Below are 19,606 nucleotides of genomic sequence, written 5' to 3'. Positions count from 1 at the left end.
ATCGAGCAGTGCCATCCGCTCAGAAGTGGCAGCGACCAGTGGGAATTAGCTACACCCATCTACTGTTCAGAGAGAACAGGTCAGAAGTGGAAAAAAATGCAGTCACAAAGCCGCATCTTCAACATGGAAAAAAAGCCAAGTGTCTAAACTGTGCCCGAAAACATATGAGCTGGGGTGCAGAAAATGGCAGCAGGTACTCTGGACTAAGGAGTCAAACATGTGGCTATAACAGAAGGCCGTGTATTCACCAAGGGGCTGGAAAGTGGAGTCTGCAGACCACAGGGAAGCATGGTGGAGGTGTCTTGTAAATGTAGGACAGGATATGGCTACGACTACACAGCAGCACTGACATCACAGGAACAAGTGGTGGAGATCCTTCAACATTGTGTACAAGAGAACCGAGAAGAACTGATGCATATGTTGGTCACACCAAGTATTGATGAGTATTTTGTTGATAAAATTAAACTAATAGTTCTTGTTTTTGAAGTCTTCTTACTATGCGATGTGTGCTGCCGCAGGAACGAGGAACAACATCGTATCTCCTATTGGTGCGATATTATGAAAATGACCGACGCTACACAGATCGCCGATTTACGACGCTTTTGCGATTGTCTATCGGCGCATCTAGGCTTTACATGTTGCAACGTCGTTACCGGCGCCCGATGTGCGTCACTTTTGATTTGACCCCGACGATATCGCAGTAGCGATGTCACAACGTGCAAAGTACCCCTAAGTGTCAGCAAGCTGCAAGCTAGGTCCGGCCATACTGACAAATTATCTCTTTATGAAGGAGATGTGGACTCGTGGGAGGAATAGGGCTGTACTGTGGAGCGAGGCTGGGTGTGCTGAACCCAGTGAGACTAATGGAAGCTGGAACAGGTGAAGCGGAAGAAGTGAAGGAAGTGTCCGGAGATGCTCTGTGCAGAAACGTCCGAGAAGACTTGTGTCCGCTATCTAATGGACACGGGTATCACAGTGATGTTCAGTAAAACTATGTTTTTCAAAGAAGTGGTGGTCTTCTCAATGAGCTGGTTAACACCGTCCTGGCCAGCCGGAGTCATCGCCATCATGCGGCCTGCATAGGTGTGTCATCTCCGTTGTCCACACCCAGGCAGGACTTGCAATGTCATGTACCAAGCTGGGGCACAGCAGACGCAGACCTCACCCATGACTACCGCCCCGTTACAACAGGTCCGCTCCAGCATGGAGGCGGGTACACATTGCTTTGTTGTGTACAGATTCTCTGCACACTACAAAGCATGTTTTGGCAGGATAAAAGCACCTGAAAAAACGTGCATTTGTTATTGCGTTTTTTGATGGGGGGGGGGTTTAAAGTCATGGCAGTTGTAGGGGTTCTTGCGCTGTACCCCCGCGATTGCCACCAGGTCTACGGCTCACTGCCCGGAGCGGTGCCCACGCTGCTTCTGGCAGTTTAACCCCTTGAATGCTGTGATCAATGCCATCGCAGCATTCAGGAGGCAGGGAGGGGAATTGCTTACCCATCCCTGGCGATCGAGTCCCTGTACTTCAATCACAGAGACCCAATCGCTGCCATGGCAACCCTGGGTAGTCACCATGATGACAGTGGGTTACTGAGCTACCGAAAGCGTAACACTCCATGCCGGATGCAGGAGAGGCGAACTATCAGTGTCACACTGACATGCAATCCCTGCAGTGATGGAGCACAAGCCCTGCACTGGATTATATCAGACGCAGGAAAAAATGCAGAAACAATTGACATGCTGCTTCCTTTATCTGCAACAAAATCTGCTCATGTGCACAGCAGGTCAGGATTCTCAGAGGCTTTGCTGGGATGCGACTTTCCTTGCAGTATTGAAACGCATAAAAAGGCAGCAAATAAGCAGCGTGTGCACATAATGTATTATAATGGCGCAAACATGGGGAATGAGCAGAGGCTGTCCCGGAGGGGCCAATCCCAGCCCCGGCGCAGAGCCCTCCCCGCACATTACCCTGGGATTCCTAGGCAGTGTATGTGTATATTCGGGGCTCACAGGTGACAATCATGGAGACATTCCCACTGCTGTGCGCCGTACATCATCTATCTGCAGCTCCACCTCCTCCAGCAGCTCCGCCGGCTCCTGCCGGGGTCCCCGCGCCGGTTTCGCCATGTTCCCGGGATCTATGACCGCAGCGATCCGCACAAGCTCCCGAACTTCAGACCAGGCGCGAAAAGGACAGTGTTCCCACTGCAGCCAATCACAGAGCAAGACGTCATTTTTTTTTTTTCCCTGAACCTACTTTATTAAAACCTGAACAGTAGACACATTGCTTGGAGGAAGCCTAGGATTACGGTCTCTCGCGCAGTTTGCTCTTCCATGTTCCCGCGGCAGAGGGCGCCACATACAGCTGCGCTACCACATTCCCCACAATACACTCTACAGTTCCTGGCAGCCAGCACTACATTTCCCGACAGCCCGAGCCCTGACTTCGCGCAGGCGCAGAACTTTGTGTGTACAGCAGAGGTGCAGTACGCAGTTCAGGTCAGATAGTATCCAGCAGCCGCTGTCCGGGAACAGTGATCTCAGGCTCCACCGGGATGTCTGTCTGCAGGTGCACAATGCGAGGTAAGCGGAGACCAGCGGGCACAGGGGCGTCTGCGGCTGCTGTGGTACTACAACTCCCAGCATGCGTCACTAGCTGCTGTCATCCAAGGCATGCTGGGATTTGTAGTGTCAACCTTCAAAACATCTGGCCATGGCCGTTACCTCTATGTGTAATATGCCCGGAGCTGACAGGTGACCTGTGTGCTGGGGTCAGAGTCACAGCCGAGCCCGGAGATCGCGGAGACAGGATGTGCCCTTCCGAGTCCTGGAGGTGCTGCCCCCTGCCGGCCACTCGAAAGGTCACCAGCACCATGTGTGTGTATATGGATGTGTGTACTGTCACCAGCGCTGCACGTGTGTGTATACATGGATGTCACACATAGTGTGTATATATGTGTGTATGTTACCAGCAGTGTGTGCGGGTGGAAGCCATAGTCTGGACCACGGGACTACAAAATTCACACTATGAATAATGGCAGTACTCCCGTTTAAAACAGATAAAAACTGTATCTTCTCCAGCACCATGTACATGGTGGTGTTCTTGGTGGTTTTAGAACCCAGGACCCCAATGCTAACCACTGAGCCACAGTCGTGTGTGTGTATGTATGTGTGTGTATATATATGTATGTATGTATGTATGTATGTATGTATGTATATATATATATATATATATATATATATATATATATATATATATATATATATATATATATATAATCTCTATCTCTCTCACATCTGAAAACCAACACCTCCCAGTGTAGTCTGGGGACTAGAACCCACTTTCAAATAAAGTGAACTATGAAAGGCTCCCTTACAAATGGCAGACCTATACAAAAATGAAGCCATAGAATAAGGTAAAAAGGTATTTTAATTTTTGCCGGAGCTGTGTATATACAGTATGTATGTGTGATATATATATATATATATCACACACAGTACAGACCAAAGGTTTGGACACACCTTCACTTTCAAAGAGTTTTCTTTGTTTTCATGACATGAAAGTTATAGATTCACATGAAGACCTCAAAACTATGAATTAACACATGTGGAATGAAATACTTAAAGTGTGAAACAACTGAAAATATGTCTTATATTCTAGGTTCTTCAAAGTAGCCACCTTTTGCTTTGATTACTGCTTTGCATACTCTTGGCATTCTCTTGATGAGCTTCAAGACGTAGTCACCGGAAATGGTTTTCCAACAGTCTTGAAGGAGTTCCCAGAGATGCTTAGCACTTGTTGGCCCTTTTGCCTTCACTCTGCGGTCCAGCTCACCCCAAACCATCTCGATTGGTTCAGGTCTGGTGACTGTGGAGGCCAGGTCATCTGGTGTAGCACCAGGGCTGTGGAGTCGGTAAGCCAAACCTTCGACTCCGACTCCGACTCCTCAAATTCTCTTGCACCGACTCCGACTCCGGCTCCGACTCCGACTCCTACATATATTGCTTATAGTTAGGTGAAAAATTTATTGTAGTACATGAATATGTGTATGTGAACATCAGACATTTAATAATTTTTATGATACAATAATCAAGATATTTGGATAGAACATAAAATATATTTATTGGAATACAACTTTAGAACACAAAAAACTGTAATAAATTGTAAATATGTAATACACTATGTAATATACAGTAGATTACATATATATCTTGTGTGTGTATATACACTGTATATACATATATATATATATATATATATATTTTACATATTTACAATTTATTAGTTTTTTGTGTTCTAAAGTTGTATTCCAATAAATATTTTATGTTCTATCCAAATATCTTGATTATTGTATCATAAAAACAATTAAATGTCTGATGTTCACATTGTACTACAATAAATTTTTCACTTAAATATAAGCATTATACTAAATGTTATTATTTAGTAAAATATTCAGCACATTCTGCATTGCACTCCTGTCCCCAATTTATTATATATTTTAGGAGTCGGAGTCGGTGCATTTTATACCGACTCCGACTCCGACTCCACCAAAATGAGCTCCGACTCCGACTCCACGACTCCGACTCCGACTCCACAGCCCTGTGTAGCACCCCATCACTCTCCTTCTTAGTCAAATAGCCCTTACACAGCCTGGAGGTGTGTTTGAGGTCCTGTTGAAAAATAAATGATGGTCCATCTAAATGCAAACCAGATGGAATAGCATGCCGCTGCAAGATGCTGTGGTAGCCATGCTGGTTCATAATGCCTTCAATTTTGAATAAATCCCCAACAGTGTCACCAGCAAAGCACCCCCACACCATCACACCTCCTCCTCCATGCTTCACGGTGGGAACCAGGCATGTAGAGTCCATCCATTCACCCCTTTCTACAAAGACATGGTGGTTGGATCCAAAGATCTCAAATTTGGACTCATCAGACCAAAGCACAGATTTCCACTGGTCTAATGTCCAGTCCTTGTGTTCTTTAGCCCAAACAAGTCTCTTCTGCTTGTTGCCTGTCCTTAGCAGTTATTTCCTAGCAGCTATTTTACCATGAAGCCCTGCTGCACAAAGTCTCCTCTTAACAGTTGTTCTAGAGATGTGTCTGCTGCTAGAACTCTGTGTGGCATTGACCTGGTCTCTAATCTGAGCTGCTGTTAACCTGCGATTTCTGAGGCTGGTGACTCGGATAAACCTATCCTCCGCAGCAGAGGTGACTCTTAGTCTTCCTTTCCTGGGGCGGTCCTCATGTGAGCCAGTTTCTTTGTAGCGTTTGATGGTTTTCTGCCACTGCACTTGGGGACACTTTTTTAAAGTTTTCCCAATTTTTCGGACTGACTGACCTTCATTTCTTAAAAGTAATGATGGCCACTCGTTTTTCTTTACTTAGCTGCTTTTTTCTTGCCATAATACAAATTCTAACAGTCTAATCAGTAGGACTATCAGCTGTGTATCCACCAGACTTCTGCACAACACAACTGATGGTCCCAACCCCATTTATAAGGCAAGAAATCCCACTTATTAAACCTGACAGGGCACACCTGTGAAGTGAAAACCATTTCCGGTGACTACCTCTTGAAGCTCAAGAGAATGCCAAGAGTGTGCAAAGCAGTAATCAAAGCAAAAGGTGGCTACTTTGAAGAACCTAGAATATAAGACATATTATCAGTTGTTTCACACTTTTTTGTTAATTATTTCATTCCACATGTGTTAATTCATAGTTTTGATGCCTTCAATGTGAATCTACAATTTTCAGAGTCATGAAAATAAAGAAAACTCTTTGAATGAGAAGTTGTGTCCAAACTAGTGTGTGTGTGTGTGTGTGTGTGTGTGTGTGGACACTGCATATACAATGCTCAGTATAGATGAGTACACCCCTTTGGTCATCTGAAAAAGTAACATTTTGAGCCCATTTTATATGTGGGCTAACAAGGTGGTCTGAAGAGAACTTCCCTTCAGTGTTTTCTTACTCCAGGTGGCGCTCTTGTACTCCTTTCTGAAGGACGTCTATAGAAAGCCGGCCGGGTTGTGCCTCTGTGTATATATGACAGGACTGGCTTATAACTTTGCTTTGATTCATCCTATATCTAATATATAAAGCTGTGTGTATGTCCGCTAAAGGAATCCGCACAGTCTCATTTACAATCACAAAATTTTGCACAGACGTCCCATGTGACCCAGGGAACGTCGTAGGCTATGTTTTGACGGGAAAATTTAACCCCGCGCTTTACAGTTACTCTCCAAAAAACATGCATCCATTAAAGTGAATGGAGCCTGGAACTACTGGTTTTAATAGCTGCTGTGATTGGTTGCTATAGGAACAAAGGACAGTCACAGTATAAGAAGCTTATGTGTGAGGTAATATGATGTCAGTGGGGAGACGGATAGAGGGAGACAGAAAGACAGACTGGGAGAGAGACAGACGGGGAAAGACAGAAAAAGAGACAGACAGACGGGGAAAGAGACAGACCTGGATAGAGACAGACAGACAGGACGACAGTGAAAGAGACAGACAGCAAAAGACACAGACAAAGACATACAGGGAAAGAGACAGGAAAATAGATGCGGAGACAGATGGGGAAAGCAACAGAAAGATAGACAGGGAAAGAGAGAGAGAGAGAGAGACAGACCGGGGACAGAGACAGACCGGGGACAGAGACACAGAGATAGAGACAGACCGGGGACAGAGACAGACTGGGGACAGAGACACAGAGATAGAGACAGACCGGGGACAGTGACAGTTACTATCCTGGGCAACGCCTGTGTACTACAGCTAATTCTCTCTATAATTAATATTCTGACATTATCCCTGGACAGGCACGTCATAGCTGTCTTATCGTGCACAGGAGTCCAATTACCGTCAGTTATCATGGCCTGGTATCTGTTCATTATTGTCAGTGGCTGTACACATGGTGACAGAAGCACCTGTGCCAGACGTCACTGAGGACTAATGGCCGCTGTAATCAGCGTCTACAAGAGGAAACTCCTCACACACTGCCAGTGCTGGGATAAATGGCAATTGTTTTTATTTAGTCACCATAGACACTGATTCTCACTGAAATCTATATACAGATTTTGTCTTTATGGATTGCCATACAGTGGTGACCAAGAGGTACTAATATTCATATTATTATTATTATTATAGCGCCATCAATTCCATGTGTATACATAATAGGGACAAGTACAATAATCATAAACAATGCAATGCACAGACTGATACAGGAGGATAGAGGTCCCTGCCGCGAGGGCTCACAGTCTACAAGGGATAGGTGAGGAAACAGTAGGTCAGGGTAGAGCTGGTTATGCGGCGTTATATCAGACTGATGGTTACGGCAGGTTGTAGGCTTGTCGGAAGAGGTAGGTCTTCAGGTTCCTTTTGAAGTTTGTGAAGGTAGGCGAGAGTCTTATGTGTTGTGGCAGAGCTTTCCAGAGTATGGGGGAAGTACGGGAGAAATCTTGGATGTGATGGTGGGAAGAGACGAGAGGGGAGTAGAGAAGGAGATCTTGTGAGGATCAAAGGTTACGTGCAGGTAAGTACCGGGAGACTAGGTCAGAGATGTAAGGAGGAGACAGGTTGTGGGTGGCTTTGTAGGTCATGGTTAGGGTTTTGAACTGGCGTCGTTGGGCAATGGGAAGCCAGTGAAGGGATTAGCAGAGAGGAGAGGTCGGGGAGTAGCGGGGGGACAGGTGGATTAGCCGGGCAGCAGAGTTTAGAATAGATTGTATGAGCCCATACCATGAGGAGTGTGAGCAGCAGGCGGGTAACACATCATGGCACACCGAATTATTAGTATCATCATCTCGGCACATGGGATCAGGGTGCAGCCCGCTCTAACCACTGATCTCTGCCATGTAACCATTAAATGCCAGTGGGACTGGGGGGTAAGACTCATGTTTGATCACATCAAAAGGATTTCCTGCGACGCGCTTTGTATCCGCCGGCAGATGGCCCAGTCTATTGTGGGACCACGGGCTCTTTCACCATAGTTCCTATTGTTGGGGCATTCATAGGTGGTCTATATGCTGCTAATATAATTATAGTACCATGATCTAAAGTATTGACTTATTTGGTATTCTAACATCTGTAATAACCTGTACAAAAAGATAACATCCTTTATGGTGATTAGTGTGTTCCCAAATAATTATTAATGATAAAAAACGCAATAGAATGTCTTTCAACATTTTTTACAAAATAAAAATTAATGTGTATTAAAGGTAACCTGACAGAGTCAGAGTCATGCTGCCCAAACCTCAAGGGGCATAAATCAGACACCGGCTCCACTACGCCAGCCGGGTATGTTATTCTCTGAAACCCTGCAGCATTTCAGGGTACATCATACACAGATAAAGCCGCAGAGCCCGGTCTGTAATTAATGCTGCCCATGTTAAGGCTATCATGATCCCTTTAAAGTCTTCGGGCGGTCCGAAAGCAATTAAATGGCGGTGCGATCCTGCTCTTGGTCTACAGCAGGGGTCTCAAACACGCGGGCCGCATGCGGCCCCTCAGGCTGCTTCGTGCGGCCCCCGGGCCCGTGCCCCTGTTCACTATCGCTGCAGGTGCAGGGGCCGCAGCCACTGTCTGCACTTGGTTAGATGAATGTTTTGCCGGCGCTCTCAGAGTCAAGGGCTCTGCGCGCGCAGCGCCGGCAATACAATCATCTGCCATAAATCATTGACAGTGGCCGCGATAGTGAACAGGGGCACGGGCCTGGGGGCCGCACGAAGCAGAGATGAGGATAGGCGGGACAGGTGAGAAGAATGGTGTTCTGTGTGTGTGTGTGTGTGTGTAGGACGGCACATTAACCCCTTAGCGACCTATGACTTGCTGGGTACGTCATGGCTCCCTGGTACTTAAGGACCCATGACTTACCCAGTATGTCATAGCGAGATCGTGGCCCCGGAGCCCCGGTGTCTGCGATCGCTTTGCATTGCAAATACCTTAGATTCGGGGAGGAGGGGACCTCAGGAGGGGTGGTGTCTCCTCCCCGGACCTACGGAGGCTGTGATTGGCTGAGCGGCGTTCGTCAGCCAATCACAGCCACTATAATGTTCAGCCATTGAAAATGGCTGAAACATTGAAATCCAGCCATATCAGTGCAGCTGTAGCACCGATCATTGGCTGGAGCCGGGTGACCTCATTTCACCCGCCCCCAGCTCTGATTGGAGAGACCGGCCTTGTGACCGATCTGTCCAATCACTGTGGATCTGGGGCCAGGGACCACCCCCTCAGCTTCGTTCCGGCGTCTGTGGAAGTGAAGAGAGCGATCGGTAAGTTATAGCGCCCCTGCGCCCTTTCAGCCGCTGCCGCCACCGCCACTGCCACTGCCCCCCCCCCCCCCCGACCCATTACTACAGCATGGGGACATTACTATAGGATGGGGACAAGGTGGGCACATGACTATAGAATAGGGACAAGGTGGGCACATGACTATAGAATAGGGACAAGGTGGGCACATGACTATAGAATAGGGACAAGGTGGGCACATGACTATAGAATAGGGACAAGGTGGGCGCATGACTATAGAATATGGACAAAGTGGGCGCATGACTATAGAATAGGGACAAATTGGGCACATGACTATAGAATAGGGACAAGGTGGGCGCATGACTATAGAATATGGACAAAGTGGGCGCATGACTATAGAATAGGGACAAGGTGGGCGCATGACTATAGAATAGGGACAAGGTGGGCGCGTGACTATAGAATAGGGACAAAGTGGGCACATGACTACAGGATGGGGACAAGGTGGGCACATGACTATAGGATGGGGACAAGGTGGGCGCATGACTATAGAATAGGGACAAAGTGGGCACATGACTATAGAATAGGGACAAGGTGGGCGCATGACTATAGAATAGGGACAAAGTGGGCGCATGACTATAGAATAGGGACAAAGTGGGCGCATGACTATAGAATAAGGACAAAGTGGGCGCATGACTATAGAATAGCAAGTAAGCAAGGGAACCAAAGATTTGTGTTCCTTCCAGGACAAGGGCTCACAATTTGTTAGGGAATAGCACCAGTGAGATAATATTAAAATTTAACCTTTATTTTATTCCTTAAAACACACAAAAAGCAATATTAAAAAACCAAAGGTTTGACCATGCAGGTCACAAATCACACACTGCCCAGAGCTGTATATAAAGCTCAAAAGGGCCACAGATACGTCCCTTGGGCAAGATAGACAATGGGACAACTAAATCATGTGTTGAGAGCTGGTTAACACTATCAGTGGATAGCACATAGTCATAACGACAATAGTTCCATTATGCTCAGGCCAGAGTCATAAAATAACACAGGCAAAAGGATATATATTTTTCCTTCACTGAAGGTACGAAAAATACATATAAACACCTATTGGCTGTAATCAACACACAAATTAGGCAAAAAACAGGGAAGATCTCACCCATTCAGATGATCTTCTGTTGCTTATCACAGCATCTCTTGCTGACAGGGCCAGGATGGGGCTTGGATTCCAGGTTGATGTAACTCACCCTAAACCCCATTGACTCCCGTCCTAACAAGGACGGTCCACAACTGAACCTATTATTGTCCTTGTATAAAGCAGCCCCACATGCCTCCCGACGCGTTTCGTCACATTTTAGTGACTCCTCAGGGGACCAAACATGGGTTAAAAGTATCAGGGCCAGTGATGGTGTAATGCCTGCAAGGTCCACACACACCAAATGCTGCAAAATGCTCCTTTTTGCAGCATTTGGTGTGTGTGGACCTTGCAGGCATTACACCATCACTGGCCCTGATACTTTTAACCCATGTTTGGTCCCCTGAGGAGTCACTAAAACGTGACGAAACGCGTCGGGAGGCATGTGGGGCTGCTTTATACAAGGACAATAATAGGTTCAGTTGTGGACCGTCCTTGTTAGGACGGGAGTCAATGGGGTTTAGGGTGAGTTACATCAACCTGGAATCCAAGCCCCATCCTGGCCCTGTCAGCAAGAGATGCTGTGATAAGCAACAGAAGATCATCTGAATGGGTGAGATCTTCCCTGTTTTTTGCCTAATTTGTGTGTTGATTACAGCCAATAGGTGTTTATATGTATTTTTCGTACCTTCAGTGAAGGAAAAATATATATCCTTTTGCCTGTGTTATTTTATGACTCTGGCCTGAGCATAATGGAACTATTGTCGTTATGACTATGTGCTATCCACTGATAGTGTTAACCAGCTCTCAACACATGATTTAGTTGTCCCATTGTCTATCTTGCCCAAGGGACGTATCTGTGGCCCTTTTGAGCTTTATATACAGCTCTGGGCAGTGTGTGATTTGTGACCTGCATGGTCAAACCTTTGGTTTTTTAATATTGCTTTTTGTGTGTTTTAAGGAATAAAATAAAGGTTAAATTTTAATATCTCACTGGTGCTATTCCATGACTATAGAACAGGGACAAGGTGGGCACATGACTACAGAATGGGGACAAGGTGGGCACATGACTACAGGATGGGGACAAGGTGGGCACATGTCTATAGAATAGGGACAAGGTGGGCACATGTCTATAGAATAGGGACAAGGTGGGCACATGTCTATAGAATAGGGACAAGGTGGGCACATGTCTATAGAATAGGGACAAGGTGGGCACATGTCTATAGAATAGGGACAAGGTGGGCACATGACTATAGAATAGGACAAGGTGGGCACATGACTATAGAATAGGGACAAGGTGGGCATATGACTATAGAATAGGGACAAGGTGGGCATATGACTATAGAATAGGGACAAGGTGGGCACATGACTACAGGATGGGGACAAGGTGGGCACATGTCTATAGAATAGGGACAAGGTGGGCACATGTCTATAGAATAGGGACAAGGTGGGCACATGACTATAGAATAGGGACAAGGTGGGCACATGACTATAGAATAGGGACAAGGTGGGCATATGACTATAGAATAGGGACAAGGTGGGCACATGACTACAGGATGGGGACAAGGTGGGCACATGTCTATAGAATAGGGACAAGGTGAGCACATTACTAAAGCATGGGGACAAGGTGGGTACAATACTATTGGATGGGGTCATTACTATAGGATAGGGATAAGGCTGGGGACATTACTATAGGATGGGGACTAGGATGGACACAGTACTACAGGATAGGGACATTACTACAAGGGGACAAGGATGAGAAACATTACTATAGGATAGGGGTAAGGCTGGAGACATTACTATAGGATTGCCACATTATGATAAGATGGGGACATTACTATAGGATGGGGATATTACTATAGGATGGGGACAAGGTTGGCACATTACTATAGGATAGGGACATTACTATAGAATGGGACAACTATATGATGGGGACAGTACTACAGGATAGGGAGATTGCTACAAGGGGAGAAAGATGGGGAACATTACTATAAGATGGGGACAAGGCTGGACACATTACTACAGGACGTGCACATTACAATAAGATGGGGACAAGGATGAGACACATTACTATAGGATGGGGACAAGGATGAGACACATTACTATAGGATGGGGACAAGGATGAGACACATTACTGTAGGATGGGGACTAGGATGGGGCACAATACTACAAGGGGACAAGGATGGACACATTACAACAAGATGGGGAACATTACTAAAAGATGTTGGCCAAAATTTCTATATAGTGATAATTGTAACACTATTAGTTACAAGAAAGGGATAAAATGTAAAAAAAAAAAAAAGCATGACATTTTTTTTTTTACCATCAATTTTTTTTTTTATATTTAAACAAAGAATGTGCACCTTTATTATAATAAACAAGTGAAAAATGTTCAAAATCAGTCATCCAAAGGTGTGTAAAAAAAAAAATATATGGTACCAATAAAAATGTCACTTTGTCCTGCAAAGAATGCGGCCCCCCCAAATTATTTTTTTCCTTTGTGCGGCCCATACACCCAGCCGAGTTTGAGACCCCTGGTCTACAGTGATGGCTTAAATGTTACTGCATAGGAGCTCAGCTGCATGTTAATGAGTCGCTGACGAAAGTTGGATACAGCTGTCCGAGATAGCCAGAGACCCCATAGAGAAGGCAGAAATGGTTTATTACTGTCTTTGCCTTCTCCATCGCTGTCTATACAGTGCTAAGGAAGCAGTGTACACAACGCTGCCGACTCCATACACAGTGATCACATCACTGCTGTGTATAAGGAGGGTGCTGGAGCTGCGGGATCATAGGAGACACAGAGAGCTCTGCTATGTGGCCAGCAAGCGACATTTCCCTTAACACTGATGGATATGTACAAAAGCATGCCACCTATGTAAAACAGAGATGATGGACCATTCATCTATATCCAACAAAACAAGTAAAAGCTAACAAGGGTAAGAAGTCCTATAATTCTTCACATCTTCAACGCCAGGTCATGGTGTAAATGTGAATGTTCTTGTCTTGTGTCCACGCAGCACATCACTGCTTACGATACCTGAAACCACAGACATGTGTGCCAGCGTCCTGCATCAAGAGATGGTCTTCATCCTCTGCGCCCCGCATCACCACCCACTATACCATCCATCCCCGCGACAAGGATAACAGATGGGAAGGTAATTGGCTTCTGTGCTAGCACCAGAGAGGTGCCCTGGATGGCACATTGTAGGGCAGAAAACCACGCGAGTCATCACTCAGAAGGGAGGAGCCCAGGACTCTTCACGGTTAGGCCACTTGCCATTATGGCGGGGGACAGATTACAGCTACTTAGTCATACTAATACTTGAACGACCACATAGCTATATTCACACTGGTTTCCTAGTCGCCAGTTCAGCACTATAACACTTGAAGAAAAAAAACTTTTCCCAGTATTTTTTACAAGGATTTCTGGGGCCTTTTTAATGCTATATGGAAAAAGCCAACAATAACCATATGCAAAGAATGTTGCGTTTTTCAAAAACTGACAAATGTGTCAACATTGTATCGTATTTGGTGCGGTCTGTATTTAAAGGGGTATTCCCATCTCCGAGATGCTATCCCAATATGTAGTAAGAGTAATAATATTAGCACCTAACTCAATTAGAAATGTAGCATAGTTCTCCTGATACAGCCATGTCTCTTACCTCATGTGCAGGGCATTTGTGCCTATGTGTCCATGGTTACGTCAACTCATAGTAAGGGTTATTTAGTTGCTCGTGGTCGTAACCATGGATACCTAAACTGTAATACCCTGCACATGAGGTTAGAGACATGGATATATCAGGAGAACTATACTACATTTCTAATTGGAGGTGTTTGTTAATACTATTATTATTATTATTATTATTACACCTACTACATATAAATATAGGATCTTGGAGATAGGAATACCCCTTTTAAGTAACTTCCATGTGAGCCTCCTAGTGAATTTGTGGCATCACTCAGAGGACTTTGCTTTATGACGGGGATATGAAACTGCAGTCTCGATATTTCGACCTCTGTATGTGAATGCAGCCCAAGGCAGGTCCTCTGCAGAAGCTGATTAGTTCTATATTGATTTCATCTCTAGTCGTTAACCCCTTCACGACCATGGACGGATATATCCGTCATGGAGCGTGTCCCGTTAAGCCCCGCCGCCTGTCGCGGTCGGCACACATATCAGCTGTTTTCAACAGATGACATGTGTGCCTGCTAGCCGTGGGTGGAATCGCTTCCACCCGCGGCCATTAACCCCTTAAATCTTGCTGCCAAAGTCTGGCAGCAAGATCTATATGCGCGTGGCCATGTTTTTTACTTACCCCCGCCCCCACCGGAAGTCACGTGCGTGATCACGTGACTATCGGTGGTTGCCATCGTAGCACAGGGTCATGTGATGACGCCTGCAGCTATGAAGTTTCACTTTCGTTTTCCCTCGGCTGCGAGCAGAGAGAAACAGAAAGTGACTGAATCTGCTGTTTACAGCTGTATAGCGTGATCAGCAGATAGATAAGAGCGATCGAATTACTGATCGCTATAGCCCCCTAGGGGAACTAGTAAAATAAAAAAAAAAAGTTTTAAAAAATAAAAAAAAACAAAAAAACCTAAAAGTTCAAATCACCCCCCTTTGAAATTTAAAGGGTTAAAAAATAAATAAATATACACATTTGGTATCGCCGCGTTCAGAAATACCCGATCTATCAAAATAAAAAATCAATTAATCTGATTGGTAAACGGTGTAGTGGCAAAAAAATTCCAAACGCCAAAATTACGTTTTTTGGTCTCCGCAAGTTTTACGCAAAATGCAATAACAGGCGATCAAAACGTAGCATCTGCGCAAAAATGGTACCATTAGAAACGTCAGCTCGAGACGCAAAAAATAAGCCGTCACTGAGCCATAGATCCAAAAAAATAAGAACGCTACGTGTTTCAGAAAATGGCGCAAGACGTGCGCCACTTTTATTGGACAAACGTGTGAATTTTTTTTAACCCCTTACATACAAGTAAACCTATACATGTTTGGTGTCTACAAACTCGCACCGACCTCAGGCATCATACCCACACATCAGTTTTACCATGTAGTGAACACCGTGAATAAAACATCCCAAAAACTATTGTGCCATCACACTTTTTTTGCAATTTTTCCGCATTTGGAATTTTTTTGCTCTTTTCCAGTACACCATATGGTAAAACTTATGGTTTTATTTAAAAGTACTATGTGAGCAAGGATGGTTGACCTTAGGGAGATCAACATCCACCACTGCGGAGACACCATCACGTGTTTCTCAACGCAGTGATTCTAGAGCAATGCCCCCTGGGAAATATTCAAATCAAGAAGGCATGCAGAGACACCATCACATGTTTCTCAACGCTGGCAGGAAACTAGCCAGGTCTTTCACCGGGAAGGAACAACCACGGGAAGGGCAGTCTCCAGTCAAGGAGACCACCTATGCCAAACATGGTATCCATCCACAGACAGCCGTTTCGGGGTATTTGCCCCTCATCAGTGTGGAGTAGGAATCTGGCTAGTGGGACATTGCCTAGTAAATTATATAGGGAAAGTTTGGATTTTTTTGTTTTATGACAATGACTTTCTTTCCGCCATGCTAGGTGTCGGTATGGAGCGGTTTGCAGAGGAGGCTGACGTGGTGGTAGTTGGAGGCGGCCCGGCTGGTCTCTCTGCAGCCATACGGTTAAAGCAGCTTGCGGCTGAGAGTGGTAAGGAGCTGCGTGTTTGCCTAGTGGAGAAGGCAGCCCAAATCGGGGCTCACATCTTATCAGGGGCCTGTCTGGAGCCAAGAGCCCTGGAGGAACTGTTTCCAGACTGGAAGGAGCGAGGGGTATGTACATATAGTGAATGCCATTGACTTGGGATTAAACAGAGAATTCAGCGCAAGGGCTCACATCAAGAAGAGAAAAAGACATCTTTTTATTAAGAAAGAGAATGTCTTCTTGCTACAATTCTGCTTTTTGTAAATTTATTATGGATCATATGCTGATAAGAAAACACTATACTGGACACAGCATGTTATCCATGGGCAGGAATTCTGGGAAGTGTAACTAGAATAGCCGGAACTCCTGGTATGTAAGGCCCATTTCACACATCCGGCATTTAGCTGGCATGCAATACAATCCATTCATTTACAGTGGAAGCGCAACACCATGCGGTTGTGTGCTTCATGCACAACCGCATTTGTCCGCATGGTGTCGCGCTTCCACTGTAAATTAATGGACTGTACTGCATGCGTGCCGGATCCAGCGAAATGCCGGATGTGTGAAACGGGCCTAAGGAATCGCTCCTTAAAAATTAAAATGGCAAACCCTGGTGATACAATGAACCTTGTCTGTCACCTTACTGACTTTGGACGTACTTGTATGTCTAATTTAAGACCTGAGCCACCTCCTTACCTCGCCTGTAATTGCCGGCGCCCCGAACACTGTTATTGGCCCATTAAATGCTGCTGTTAATCTCTAACAGTGGCATCTAAGGTGCGCAGTACATGGGTGGAGTGCTATTCCATGTGACCATTGCCCCTTCCCATAACACGATCATGGGGTGCAGATGGACTGCCCTGGAAACTATTTACTGGCCTTCATAGGAGAAAGTGATTTTTCTCTATATACTGCAATTCATAATATATAGAATAAGTGATTATATGGGCACAGGTTCAGCTCCACCAGGGGGAACTAAATTCTCCATAGCCATAGAGAAAAACAAAATGTTGCAATTAAGTTTTTTTTCGACTACAGCAACACCCAAATAATGCAATAGGCAGTGATCAAAGTAAGGCTGCTTTCACACTACATTTTTTTTAACGCAAAAACGGATCCAGTGCAAATGCGTTTTCATTTCAATGCATTTGCAATGCACTCACGTCAACATGCGTTCACATGTGTTTGCGTGCGTTATAGTAAGGATCCAGTGACTTGCAGTTTTTTAACTTTTTTCAAAAACGCTACTTGTAGCGTTTTTGAGCTGCGTCCAAATACTGCAAATTGCTGGATCCTGACTAAACAGCATGCAAACGGATGTGATCGCTGGCATGCTGATAGACAGGATCCTGCATGCTCTACTGAGCATGCCCAGAAACCAGCCTCGGGTGATCAGTCCCTCTGTTTATCTTGGTTACGTGTACAGGGAGCCGGCTCCTAGCAGCTGCAGACGCTCGTAACCAAGGTAAATATCGGGTATCCAAGCAAGTTACCCGATGTTTACCTTGGTTACGAGCCTCCGCAGCTGTTAGATGTCTGCTCCCAGTCTTTCACGTTCAGTTCCCCTCACTCCCGATCACATGACTCCAATGCCCGCCCATAAACTTAAAGTGACAGGATCCTGCAAAATAACACATGCGTTTGCATGCGTTTTTTTGCTGTAAAAGCAGGATTTGCTTTTACAGCAAAAAAATGTTCATGACGCATGCTAAAAAAACGCAGTGTGAAAGCAGCCTAATCCATGTACCCCAGAGACTGAAATGCAGACGTTCTAGGTCACAGAACATGGTGACATAAACATGTTTTTATGCAAATTAAAGCTATAATTTTTATTTTTTTCAAAGCTAGAAAATTAAAAATGGAATTTCCATATTTTCCAATTTTAAACACTAGGGGGAGAAAAGAATAGTGAATAGTTGCCAAGGTGGGCAGTTATTGCTGACGTCACTCCTCACCTCCCCTTTTATTTAGCGCAGGAGGGGGGAAGCTAGCGACTGAAATCAGAGCTGCGCTATGTTGTCCGTGACATAAATGTGTGCATAGCGCCTGACCAAGAATTAACCAGGAGCAGGGAGGCCAGCAAGTGAGGTAACTGGGCTCGTTGGCAGAGTGTAAGTGGAGCTAAGAGAATAACCCATGGCTCTAAAAATATGGTGCCAGGCTCCCCTTTCCAGCTGTACACTACGCCTGCCAACAAGTGTGCTCACAGTCTAGGAGATAGGGTTGGAGACCAACCTTATTCTCTTATGCCCTGTGTCTTCCGTATTTGCTATATTGCAAATCAAAAAAGGTCAGTGGAGCCTCTGTTAGGAGTCTCGACACAGAAAAATAGCCAGATATCCCTCCGGGAAGGACCCAGCCAAGGAGTGGCTCTTTTTAGGAGAGCACCATAACCACCATATTAAGTGGCCCATTTAGTCAATAGCCAACTCTTTGACGAGTTTAAAGATATGACAAGGGAAATACCAAGGCCAGATATCCATCCACAGACAGCTGTTTCGGGGTATTGCCCCTCATCAGTGTGGAGTAGGATTCTGGCTAGGTGGGAGCAATGCCTAGTAGACCAGCAAGTCAAAACAATCACTGATATCTGGAAGACCAGCCAGAGAAAACACTGCCTGCAGCCAGCAAAGGCGCTCAACACAGAGAAATCCTAGGTGCATTGCCCCCTAGGAAGTATGCAAATAAAAAAAATCCCGGAGGGTTATCTGGCTTTTTTCTGTGTCGAGACTCCTAACAAGGGCTCCACGGACCTTTTTTGATTTGTATACTTCCCAGGGGGTAATGCACCTAGGATTTCACTGTGTTGAGCGCCTTTGCTGGCTGCCGGCAGTGTTTTCTCTGGCTGGTCTCCCCGAGATAAGTGATTGTTTTGTATTTGCTATATTGCAATACACTTAAATAAATTAATGAAATTGCTTACATTTTTTATGTTTTATCTTTTATGAATCTAATGCCATCAAATACACAATTTACTAAAAATACAAAATTACATATTACCATTATATATTAAAAATAAAAAAAAACCTTTACACGTTTGGTATCATCGTAATCGTAGTGATCTCAAGAGTCATATAATACTATATAATGAACGCCATTAAAAAGACCCATCATCCCAAAGAAAAATGGCAGAATTGCGGCTTTCCTTTTTTGCCACAATTGGATTTTTATTTTTTTTCTGTTCCGTAATACATTATAAAGTAAAATGAACAATATCATTCATAACTACAACTCATCCCGCAAAATACAAATCATCTTAAGGCTACGTTGGTGCAAAAATATTACTGTTATGGCTATTGTAAAAAGGAGCAGAAAAGAAAAAAACATTAAAAAAAACTCTTAAAAAAATAACCCAGCCATAAAGTGGTTAATCCCCTCCCCCCATTGGAAAATCAGTCTGCTTGTTACAATTGTGATTATTGTTACATTAATTTATAAAGCTGAGAGAAGATACAGGGGCAACCTACCGTATATGCCGGCGTATAAGACGACTGGGCGTATAAGACGACCCCC

General features: G+C 44.9%; 1 protein-coding gene across 1 annotated transcript in view; it reads left to right on the top strand.

Annotated features, from left to right (window-relative positions):
• The first annotated feature begins 2,441 nt into the window (after positions 1–2,441).
• The window catches only part of ETFDH (electron transfer flavoprotein dehydrogenase), a 99,197-nt gene continuing 82,032 nt past the window's right edge, over positions 2,442–19,606 (top strand). The window contains exons 1-3 of the mRNA XM_075347525.1: positions 2,442–2,585; positions 13,405–13,542; positions 15,992–16,221. Of these exons, the coding sequence (XP_075203640.1) occupies positions 2,558–2,585; positions 13,405–13,542; positions 15,992–16,221 (396 nt within the window). The 5' untranslated portion in view covers positions 2,442–2,557. The remainder of the gene's footprint in view (positions 2,586–13,404; positions 13,543–15,991; positions 16,222–19,606) is intronic.

Source organism: Anomaloglossus baeobatrachus, chromosome 1 (genome assembly GCF_048569485.1).
Source record: "Anomaloglossus baeobatrachus isolate aAnoBae1 chromosome 1, aAnoBae1.hap1, whole genome shotgun sequence".
NCBI classification, from domain to species: Eukaryota; Metazoa; Chordata; class Amphibia; order Anura; family Aromobatidae; genus Anomaloglossus; species Anomaloglossus baeobatrachus.
The sequence above is the reverse complement of the archived record's forward strand: the minus strand, read 5'-3'. Positions and strand labels throughout refer to the sequence as shown.